At 47.1% G+C, this 10,988-nt stretch overlaps 1 protein-coding gene across 1 annotated transcript in view; it reads right to left on the bottom strand.

The window, feature by feature from the left end:
• LOC101984426 (inhibitor of carbonic anhydrase) overlaps nt 1-10,723 on the bottom strand; it is a 38,989-nt gene extending 28,266 nt beyond the window's left edge. The window contains exons 1-4 of the mRNA XM_005367777.2: nt 10,373-10,723; nt 5,775-5,947; nt 3,464-3,572; nt 1,676-1,837 (exon numbers count right to left, since the gene is read on the bottom strand). Coding sequence (XP_005367834.1) covers nt 1,676-1,837; nt 3,464-3,572; nt 5,775-5,947; nt 10,373-10,415 — 487 coding nt within the window. The 5' untranslated portion in view covers nt 10,416-10,723. The remainder of the gene's footprint in view (nt 1-1,675; nt 1,838-3,463; nt 3,573-5,774; nt 5,948-10,372) is intronic.
• Between the last annotated feature and the right edge of the window lie 265 nt (nt 10,724-10,988).

Here is a 10,988-nt window from a genome sequence, read left to right as displayed (position 1 = left end):
AAAAAAAAAAAAAAAAAAAAAAGAACTGCTGACCCTTGGGCTGGAGAGATGCCCCACAGCTTAAGAGCACTGGCTGCTGCTCTTCCAAAGGTCCTGAGTTCAATTCCCAGCAACTGTATAGTGACTCTCAACTATCTGTAATGAGATCTGGTACCCTCTTCTGGCCTGCAGGCGGACATGCAGGCAGAATACTGTGTATATAATAAATGAATAGAAATCTTTAAAACAAAAAAGAAAAAGAAGAACTGCTGACCCACATGGAAACAAGATGTGACCAGTTAATTTACCAACACTCCAGGACTGGAGAGATGGCTCAATGGTTAAGAGCACTGACTGCTCTTCCAGAGGACCTGGGTTCAATTCCCAGCACCCACAAGGCAGCTCACAGCTATCTGTAATTCCAGTTCCAAGGGATCCAACACCCTCATACAGGTAAACCAATGTACATGAAATAATAATAAAAAAATTACCAGCCCCCTACAGGGCCAGGCAGAACACTGAAGAAGACAGGAACTCTAGTAGGCCAGTCACCATGCAGTAATAGCTCTTCTTTGCATTAGACAAGAGCCCACCCCACTTACAGTCCTTCTGTATGCAGAGGCTGTGGTGGCTCATGGAATCCCTGATTCGAGGGGAGGACTGGTAAATCCTGCTGGTGAGTCAGCAGAGAAGCAAGCTAGCAGCCACTGCCTATCGCCCAGACAGAAGTCCAGTGGTATCTGTCACCAAGGCAAGAGAACACTCTAGAAAGGTCAAGACGCAAGGCTGTAGTCCTTTATCAGACTGCCAGACCCACACAGTTGCCTGTCCCATCCCTGTCCCTGTTACAACATGAGCACTGCAAAGGTTGACAGCACAAAAAAGGCAGGCCTTCACAGTGTACAGGATCTGGTCACCGTCTTCAAGGGCTGAAAAGGTCTGGGCTCACTGTGGCTCATCCTATCTGCTCAAGAAGCCTGGAGCACTCGGGGGTGTCCTAGCATTAAGCCAGTCATCCTATCCTTGCCCAAGCACTCACATTAATGTATGGAAGCCTGAGGGCCTAGTGATGCTTCTGCGAGCCCCAGAGAACCTTCCGGAAAGGTTTGGAGTGAGGTGACCTTCCTTGGAGTCTTTCAAGGATAGCCTTGCCAAGACAGATTGCTGTGGCTCTTGGGAAGGGGAAACTGACGGCTCAGAGAAACGGAAGCGTTGCTACTGCGAGAATCTCAGCCAGCTCCTGTGAGCTACTGGTGCACACTCTAACTCCGTCTCAGAGAACATAAGACACGTGTGTTTTTCAGTGTCTGAGCCATGGCTAACTTGCCCTATCAACTCAACTGGGTTTGGAATCACCGTGGAAACACACACCTGGGTGTGTCTATGAGGTTGTTTCTAGAAAAGCTTAACTAAAGAGGGAAGATCTACCCTGATCATGGGTGTCACCATTGATGGGATGGGAGCCAGGATAAATAAAAGAAGAAAGCAAGCTGGGGACCAGCAATGCCTCAAGCTGTTGCTGCCTGGCCTTACCCAGCATGATGGACTGTACGCTCAGACTACGAGCCCATAAAGTCCTTCCTTCCTGAAGTTGCTTTTACTTGGTACTTTTATAGCAACAAAACAAATGACTGTGTAACCCCAACATAATCCAGTTAGACCACCCAGTGAGGGCACCTAGCTCCAGATGCCTCACCTGTTTCCAGAGAGCCAGAAGGAAGCAGTTTGCCGAGGGGAATATACCACCCAGCAGACCAGCCCATTCCCGCATGGCAGGACTTCTTGCCCCGGAGCTGGTTCAGTTGAAATCCTGTACCCTTCTTCACCAGGGCCACAGCATAATAATGGGTCTGCAGATCTGCAGGTGAGCAGAGAGAAAGAGAAGCCTAAAGAAAATGCATTGTTACAACTAAACCTTCCAAGGCATTCGTGATGTGGAACTTCAGAGGGACCTGGGCCCCCACACCAGCCTCTAGCAAGAAGGGCAAAAAAAAAAAAAATGGAAAATGCCTTTATCTGACAGGAGAGAACTGATCCCTTTCAAGGCAATAAATTAATATTGCAGATGTTCCCTGAGTTACAAGCTAGACTTGTTAACTTTACTTTATGGTAGGTGCCAATACTAGTAGATCCTTCGGATTTCCAATTTGGTCTTTTAAATGCAAGAAGATCCCTTCTTCAGAAACTGGGCAGAGACTATAAGCCATGGTGTCTGGTCAACCATGTGTTCACGGCAGGAAACAAACACTAGTCCATGGTGCCACCTTGCTAAACTGGATGTTTGCCTGACTCGCTGTATTGAAAGCATCTGGACTTGCAACATTTTGAGTTTATGATGGGTTTGATTTGGGCATAAGTCCATTGTAGGTTAGGGTACCTCCAGGGCCATTTTTCTATGCTCTGTTTTGTTTCTGCCAGTCACCTCAAGCCTGCAGAGCTAGAAGCTTGCCTGCTCCATTACAGGACTTGTGGGTGTTCCAGGGACCACAGGCTTTAGATCCTGGTCGCTGGACTGTTGCTGCTTCTATATGGCCTTTTCTTCATTCTCTGGGTCTCTGCTTACAGCTCAGTCACAAAGGTGAAGATGTGAGAGGAAGATGAGGACTGGCCCCAGAATACGTCGGGACCTGCAAGCTAGAAGCGAACTAAGCTGGGCTGTGTTCCCACATACTGATAACAGTAACACACAAGAGTGGAAAGAGGTAACTCTCACCTCATCCACTCCGCCAGAGCTTCTCTGCACACCAGACACAGATCTGTATTGCATAAGACCCATGGGAGGCAGTGTAAGGAAAAGCTTTGTGTGTCCTTAGAAAAGGTCTCTCATTGGCACAGCCCTAGGGATGGGTAACAGGTTCTGGATAACACCCCTCTCGGGATGTGACCATGCCACAGACCACAGAACCAAGGCTGTTCCCACCAGGATTCACAAAAGCCACTGCTTCCTGTGGAGAAACACCACAGCCTTTGTGGGCCAGTGAACAACACTGCCAAGCTGAAGAGCTCCAGAGACTTGGTCCCCTGTAATGTTAGTGTGACGGTTAATTTTTACCATCAACTTTGCTAGCTTTGCAATCACCCAGGAGACACAACTCTGGGGGAGTTTCCAGGGAGGCTGACCTGAGGAGGGAAGACCCTCCCCTTGAATGTGGGTGGCATCATTCCGTGGCCTGGGTCCTGGGGTGAGTAAAACTGGGAAGAAAGTGGGCTGAGCACCAGTCTCTCTCACTGTCCTCCTCTCTCCGCTTCCTGGCTACAGATGCAATGTGGCCAACAGCCTCACGCTCCTTCTGTCATACCCCTCCCACCACGGTGGATTCTATCTTTTCCAACTGTGAGCCAAAATCAGCTGTTTCCTCCTTAAGTTTCTTTGGCCAGGCATTCTGTCACCACAAAAAAGTAACTAACACAGTTGACAAAGTCCCTGCCAACCCCCGTGGCCATCATGTCACACCAGTGACACTGGGCCCCAGCGAGAACACACCGTCTTTTGATCCATAGTATTCTGCCATGATAGGTTTCAGATTGTGGTGGGGCAGGCCAGCCTCAGCCAGCAAAGCTCCATCAATGGTCACAGCATCTGCTTTGTTGGCCTGAAAGAAAAGAGACCAGCCATGCATGAAACTCATCACCCCCAGGGAAGACTCTTCCGGTGTCCTGCCAGAGACTCTGGCTCCATAGAATCTCCCATAGCTCAGGCCTCTTCCTCCTCCTTCCTGCCTACTCCATGAGGCTCTTGAGGGCTGAAAGAAGAAGTTACCACCACATGTAAACTGTTTTGTTTTCCTCCTCAGCCCTCAGCCAACTGACTCTTGGTTCACTAGCCTCATCCTTGGATTGCGAGGTCTGCGAATGTGGGAACACCTGTCTGTTTTGTTCCCTGGTTAATCTCAGCACATACGTGAGCAGCTCGGAGGGCAGGTATCCATATGTGTTCACAGTATGAGACCCGCAGAATGCATCCATCCTTGAGAACTCACCTGGGTCTCAGGGATCGGTCAGCCAAGGGTTCCTTCCTCCCTGCAGGAGGCAGCAACTTCACAAGCTAAGATGAAGTTGAGTCATTTCCTACCCTCAATGCAAACCATTCCTTCTATCCCTTAGTGATTGACATTCCTTTTTCAGCACTGGAATGAACTTAGGACCTCGTACATCTAGACAAGTGCTCTACCCATGAGGAATATTTCCAGCTCTCTTTTACTTCTTAAATCTTCAGACAAGGGTTAACTAAGTTGCTCACACTGGACTTGAACTGACTCTGTAGGCCGGGCAATCCTTAGAACCTCCTCATTAACTACATTCCAGGCCTGGGCCACCAGACTCAGTTTCTAAATTAGCTTTTAAAGTAATCTGGGTTTTTCAGGTTGTAGTTTAGCACAGCCATCCCTCAGTGTCTGAGGGAGATTTCTTTTGACATGCCTGTAAAATATCAACCAAGGCTCGAATCCTTGATAGGAATGGAGCGGAGTTGTGCACACCCCATGCTAATCCTGATATACTTTAACCTGTCTTGAGACTACGGGTAAAACTAACCCAAGGTAGAAGCTGGGTAAACAGTTGTCACACTGTGCTATTCAATGAATGGAAATGAAGAGTGTGTTCATGTTAAATGCAGATGTAATTTTAAAAACCAGTTTTTGATCTGTTGTTGTTTGACTTTACAGATTCCATATTAAAATTATTTTATAATATGTTTTCATATATACGGATGATGGATATGCATATTTGTGTGTATAACTTAGGACGTCACTGAAGACACATATCAAAAGTCAACTCAAATTAACTTGGAAAAAGACACATCTAATATTAAAGGTCAAAGAACAAGGTCACTAAGCTTGTGAACCACTATCAACGCCATCAATGTCAAGATGGAAGTCAAGGGCTTTGGGGATATCCCAGTGGTCAAGACTACTTGTTGCTCTTAAGAAGGACCTGTGTTCTCAGCACCCAGTAATGATTCACAACTACCCATAACCCCAGTTCAGGGGGATCCAACGCCCCCTTCTGGCGTTGGAGGGCACCAGGCACATACATGGTATGCAGACATACAACATACATGCAGGCAAAACACTAATAAAGTAAAGACAAATATATATAAGAAGGGAGGAAGAAAATGGAAAGCAATATGAATGAACTAGACATGAACTCCAACCATCCCCAAGGAATCCAGTTCACAATGGCTTTTCTCTGCTTTCACTCATTTTCCTTTCCTGAGTTCCTCTGCAGATTCCAATAGCAGATGCAAAAAGACATCTGAGATAGTTTAACCTGCTCTGCAATGGCATAGAGACAAATGGCTATGACAAACCCGTCTCTACTTTCCCATTATCTGTTTCTGTTTGTCTCTGTCTCTCTCACACAAACATGTGTGCACATGCACACACACACACACACACACACACACACACGCATGCATGCACATACACAGAGACAAATTTCATAATTTTAAAAAACCAGCTTTTTGCACCTAGAAATGCAAACCCCACCAGCTATGGTGATCCACATCTTAGTTCCAGCACTCGGAAGTCAGGAACAGGAAGTCCATAAGTTCTGGGCCAGCCTGCTTTGTATAGAGAAATTTTCTTATTTATTTTTGAGTTTCTATAGATTCTCTTGGTGTATTAGGTTTTGGTGTGTCGCAGACATGTTGCTAAACTTGAAGCCCATATTAGCTGCTCGATTACGTTTATGACTCTTGCTCCGGGTGAGTACTGATCAGCCGTCGTCTCCCCTGCAATAAAAATTATGGAAAAAGAAAAGGCGTAAACTTTCTTCTGCTGACAGAAGCAACTTACCGAGATGTCCTTGATGCACTCGGGGTATGAGGTTTTCATCACACAGCTAACAGATGGGCCATCTGCATGAAGGACTTTCTTCATATTGTCACTGAAACTGGAGCACTTGGTGGCCTCACGATCTGACACAACACACCACCTTACAGTCCTCTCCGGAACAGCCAGACACAGCCCTAGGGGAGAGATAGTAGAGATGTCAGGGACCCACGGCTCTCACCTTCTTCTGCTGGCAGAAGGGATCGAACACAAGATGAGGAGCTGACTGGCTAAGGGGGCTGGATCCACAGCTCAGAGAGATGGTGCAGTACCTTAGTCCTTCCAGAGAGCTTGAGTTCAGTTCCCAGACCTGAGTCAGACAGCTTATAACCTCCTGTAGCTCCAACACTAGGGAATCTGGCACCCTCTTCTGGCCTCTGTTGTGAGCACTGCACTCACATGTACAACTCACATAATGTGTGTGAGTGTGTATGTGTCTCTGTGTGTGTGTGCAATCAAAAATAAATACTTTAATGCTTAAAAAAATAGAACCGATTGAATGCCATCTACAAACTAAATTGGCTATTTTCCTCATGGGAATTCTCAGGACCCATTTTTTTTTTTTTGCTCTCTCCTTTCCTTTATATTTAAAAAGAAAAAAAAGTTCAAATCTCCAAAAAATATAACCACAGGATTAGCAATATGACACAGAAAGTCCACACCTAAACAGATATTCAAAATTTGACAATGGGGACTAAAAAAAATAAGCACACAAATACCCACGGCAACGCTATTATTTTCAATAACTAAACAGAAAGACCTTCAGAGGAAGAGTGGATGGGTGCTGTCATGTTCTAAAGCCTGAATGAGTCTCAAAAACAGCAAGTAAAAGAACCGAGCAAAAGGGCTCCTGGCAATGTGATTACATCTGCGCAGAATATCTAAACAAAACATGCCTGTAATTCCAGTTCCCTAGAGGCTGAAGCACTCTATCTCAAAATAATTAAACAAACAAAAAACTAAGGGGCTGGAGAGAGGGCTCAGAGGTTAGAGCACTGGCTGCTCTTGCAGAGGACCCAGGTTTGGTTTCCAGCACCCACATGGTGGCTCACAACTGTTTGTAACTGCTTGTGGTATTTTGAATGTAATTGGCCAACCATAAGCTCATGGGGAGTGCTGCTATTAAAAGATGTGTCTTCGCTGGAGTGTGGCCTTGATGGAGGAAGCATGTCGCTGTGGAGGTGGATTTTAAGGTCCCATAGATGTTTAAGCCACATCCAGTATCTCAGACCACTTCCTGTTGCCTGCTGGTCAAGATGTAAGAACGCTCAGTTCCTTCTCTAGTACCATGTCGGCCTGCATGCTGCCTTGCTTTCTGCCATTACGATAATGGACTAACCTCTGAACTGCAAGTGAGACTTCACAATTAAATGTTTTCCTTTATAAGAGTTGCTATGGTCATGGTGTCACTTCACAGCAATAGAAGCCCTAAGACACTCTAGCTCCAAGTGATCTGATACCTTCTTCTGACCTCCCTAAGGCTCCAGGTACACACATGGTCCATAGCTGTACATGAAAAAAACACACACAGAGACACAGAGACACAGACACACATATAAAGTAAATACATCTTTTTAAAAAAAACTAAACTAAAAACAAAGCCAGGGTGTAGCTAAGTTGGTAGAATGCTTGCACAGCATGCAAGAAACCTTGGGTTTGATCTCCAGCACCACATGAACTAGACATGGTGGTGCATGTGTATAATACAAGCTCTTCAGGTGGAGGCAGATAGCTCAGCTACATATTGAGGTCAGCCTGGACTGCATGAGATCCTGTCTCAAAAAGATAATTCTTTCTAAAGAAAGAAAATTGCTCATTCCCATGTGCTGAGGGGAGAAAGAAACCATTGCTGTTCACTCAATAGGGGCCAAGTTCTCTTCTGAAGTGATGAAAATAGTGCTGGTTAGTTTTTCATTGCCAACTTGATAAAACTTGGGAAGAGAGATCCCAAGTTGAAGAATTGCCGAGATCAGATTGGGGCAAGTCTGTGAGAGATTGTCTTGATTCATGACATACATGGGAGGGTTCAGTCCACAGTGGGCAGCACCATTCCTAGGCAGATGGACATGGGTTGTATTAGAGAGCTAGCTGATAGAACTGGAAAGATGGCTCAGTAGTTAAAGGAACTTGCTCCTCTTTCAGAGCTAGTGTTGGGTTCCCAGCATCCATACCAGGCATCTGACTCTGTCTCCAGTTCTAAAGGATCTGATGCTCTCTTCTGGCCCCAAGGGGCACTGCACACAACTGGTGCACATAATGACAAACACACTCACACACATACACACATGACACACATAAATCACACACATGATGTGGGATTTCTCTCTGTATGCTTGAATACCATTAATGAATAAAGAAACTGCCGTGACCTGCTGATAGGGCAGAACTTAGGTACGTGGGGAAGACGGAACTGAATTCTGGGAACAAAGCTGCTTTGGTCTCAAAGCAGGGTAGGCTCAGAGCAAGGCCACTATTGCCTTTGAACAGGACTATTGCCATGTGACAAAGACTTCATCATGCACCTGGCCTAAGCACTGCCATATTGACATCAGACTCCATTTTACCTTCAGGGTGAAATAGAGTTCAGGTTCCCAAGCCCTAGGGGAGCTGGAAACCTTCCAATAGCTGACCCACCCTCCTCCCTAAGCCATAGAAGCAGCCGTTATGCATCTTTAGCTCTCTAGGAACAATATGGTTGCTCCTGACCCCAGAAGGAACAAACGAATCTGATTGGTTGGACTGAAAGATTTGCATTGGATGTCGGGTGACAGTGATGGAGCTCTCAAGGAAGCTCCTAATCTCTAAATCCTGATTGGTAAAAATTGTAACCTGTAACTTGGAAGCAAATGTGTTGTGGGTTTTGTGCTTATAACCCCTGCTTCTGCCCCTGTTCGGAGCTGCCAGGAGAAACGAGGCTCCTGAGTCCTCGTCCTGCAGCCCTGATCGTCAGTGACCACTTATGTGGTGAGTTAGTAAAGTCTTTGGCACGCATAAGTGCTGTCCCTCTCCTTCCTCATGGGGCACAACGGGCTAGGTGGACAGTCACTTTAGGACTGGGAGTTGTGCTGAGCCAAGTCTAAACCACAGCAAGATCATCATAACCTCAATGTCAAGCTGTTGCTTGATAATCCTCAACTGCCACTATTCCAGGACACTGTCGCATTGAAATGCTGCCTGACTGCCTACATAGAAGTGTGTGCGCGCACACACACACACAGCTTCTTAGACTACCTCTGTGCAGACAGTTTCTATCGTCTTGCCCACCCTGGCTGTACCGCGGTATAGCTAATAAACTCTACTTCTCCTTTCTTCTGTCTTTGGTAAACTCATTCGCAGCCTGTGCATTACTGGCTTGACAAATAGAAATGTGTTTAAGAGACTGTATACAAACAAGCTAAGGGTGGGTGGAGTCTGCTGACAGAGACAGGTGTATTGTGAACAGCATTCCACCACTGGCCACCTGACAAAAGCAAAAAAGAGGCAGTCTGAGCACTCTGTGACTCATTCAGACTGAAGGAAAGGGCTGCGGGTGGCCTTCCACTCACTCACTGAATGCAGAAAGTTCTTGGGCAAGGCTTAGGATATGTGTCCTTTCTGTCATCTGCCCCTGGGTAAGCTGTTTTGGTTGCTTTTTGTCACTTGTTGGACTGGAACACTGCATTTTGAGGAACACAGACTCCAGCCCCTGATCTGGTGGCCTGGAGAAAGGTCATGAGGGAATGGGATCTAAAGGGACATCTCTAGCCTCTCATATGTAAACACAAAGCCTTTTAGGAAAACGAGCCCTTTTGGTCAGTGCCAACATTGCCAGGAGATGAGGCAGGAAGAACAATGAACACAACTCCTGTTTAGGAGAATTCGGAAAGAGACTGCGCAGCTGCATTCTGGGAGAGACTGACTCCATTGCTGCTACCTCTTCTCCATGCTTGGCTCTGTTTACCCTCCACCTCAAGCAAGATGTCTACCCTAGATATCATTTACCACAGCCTCAGACCAGGCAAAGCTAAGGGGAGGATGATCCAATCATGGATGAGCCAGGGAGGGCTCTTTGCACACGAGTCCTTCCCTGGAGGAAAGAGCCCACTTTCCCAACCCAAGAAAGGGCCTCCGGCATTTATGTGTTTAGAATTATGCCTGCCTCTAGCCACATTACCTCATTTTTCCAGCAACTATTTTTGGGGGGGGGGGGGGTAAACACAACATTTAAAAAGTATCTATATCATCTGGATGCCGTGTGTGGAGGTCAGAGGACAGTTTTCAGGAGTTGGTTCCCTCCAACCATATGGGTTCTGGGGATCTTATGTGATCAGTCATGCATGGTATTGCTGCCTTTTGCCGCTGAAGCAGTAAACCGGAGTTTTACACAACGAAATCAGCTTAGAGAGGGCAAAGGGCAGCCCCGGGGGTTACACAGCAGTACGTGGCAGGTGCATTCCAATCCCGAGTCTGTCAGGCCACAAAACAGGGTCCCCCCGAGGTGGCTGGCCAGCTAGAGACACCTGGTCCCCTCCCCCATAGAACCTGGGAGAGCCGGCACCCCGCCTGGCTCTCAGCACACTCACCTAGGGTCCCCGCGCATAGGAGGGCGCAGACAACCAACCTCATTCTCAACTGTGTCTTGGTTGCGCTTTCCCCAGCCTAGGTGCGCTTTCCCCAGAAGGCAGAAGGTTGACTGACGAATCTGCCTACTGGGAAAGGTTCTTCAGTCCCAGTCCGGGCTGATCGCCACCGCCACACCCTCCAACCCTTCCTTATCTAGCCAAGCAGAAACCCAGGCTGCTGGGGACCGCTAGCCTGGGTCCCTGGGTGAAAACAGTGGTTCTCAGGGAAAGTTGGTGTGCCCATGTATGCGACCTTAACACAATTTTCTTTCGGGAATTCTCACTTCTCCCTAAGGACTCTGGGTTGATCAAGCAGTGGTCCTCCTGCTGTTTTGCCACCCAGCGCCAGAGGCGCTGTCCTTTCTGTGACACAGTCCGCAGTCCGTAGTTCGCCTCTTCCCACTGTCCCACCACACATGCCGGTAGTGTTGTCCCGGTTGGTTGAGGCCTGGGTCAGGCACAACTCCGACCCTCAGTGTTTCTTGCCTTCACAGAAGCATCCCTGTCCGCAAGGTATGATCTCTGCCTAGGAAAAAAAAATCTGATAATTTTAAATAAAACTTTAAGAACTTCGAAT

This window comes from Microtus ochrogaster, unplaced genomic scaffold (assembly GCF_000317375.1).
Source record: "Microtus ochrogaster isolate Prairie Vole_2 unplaced genomic scaffold, MicOch1.0 UNK24, whole genome shotgun sequence".
Taxonomy (NCBI): Eukaryota; Metazoa; Chordata; class Mammalia; order Rodentia; family Cricetidae; genus Microtus; species Microtus ochrogaster.
Note: the sequence above shows the minus strand (reverse complement) of the source record. Positions and strands in the feature narration are given on the sequence as shown.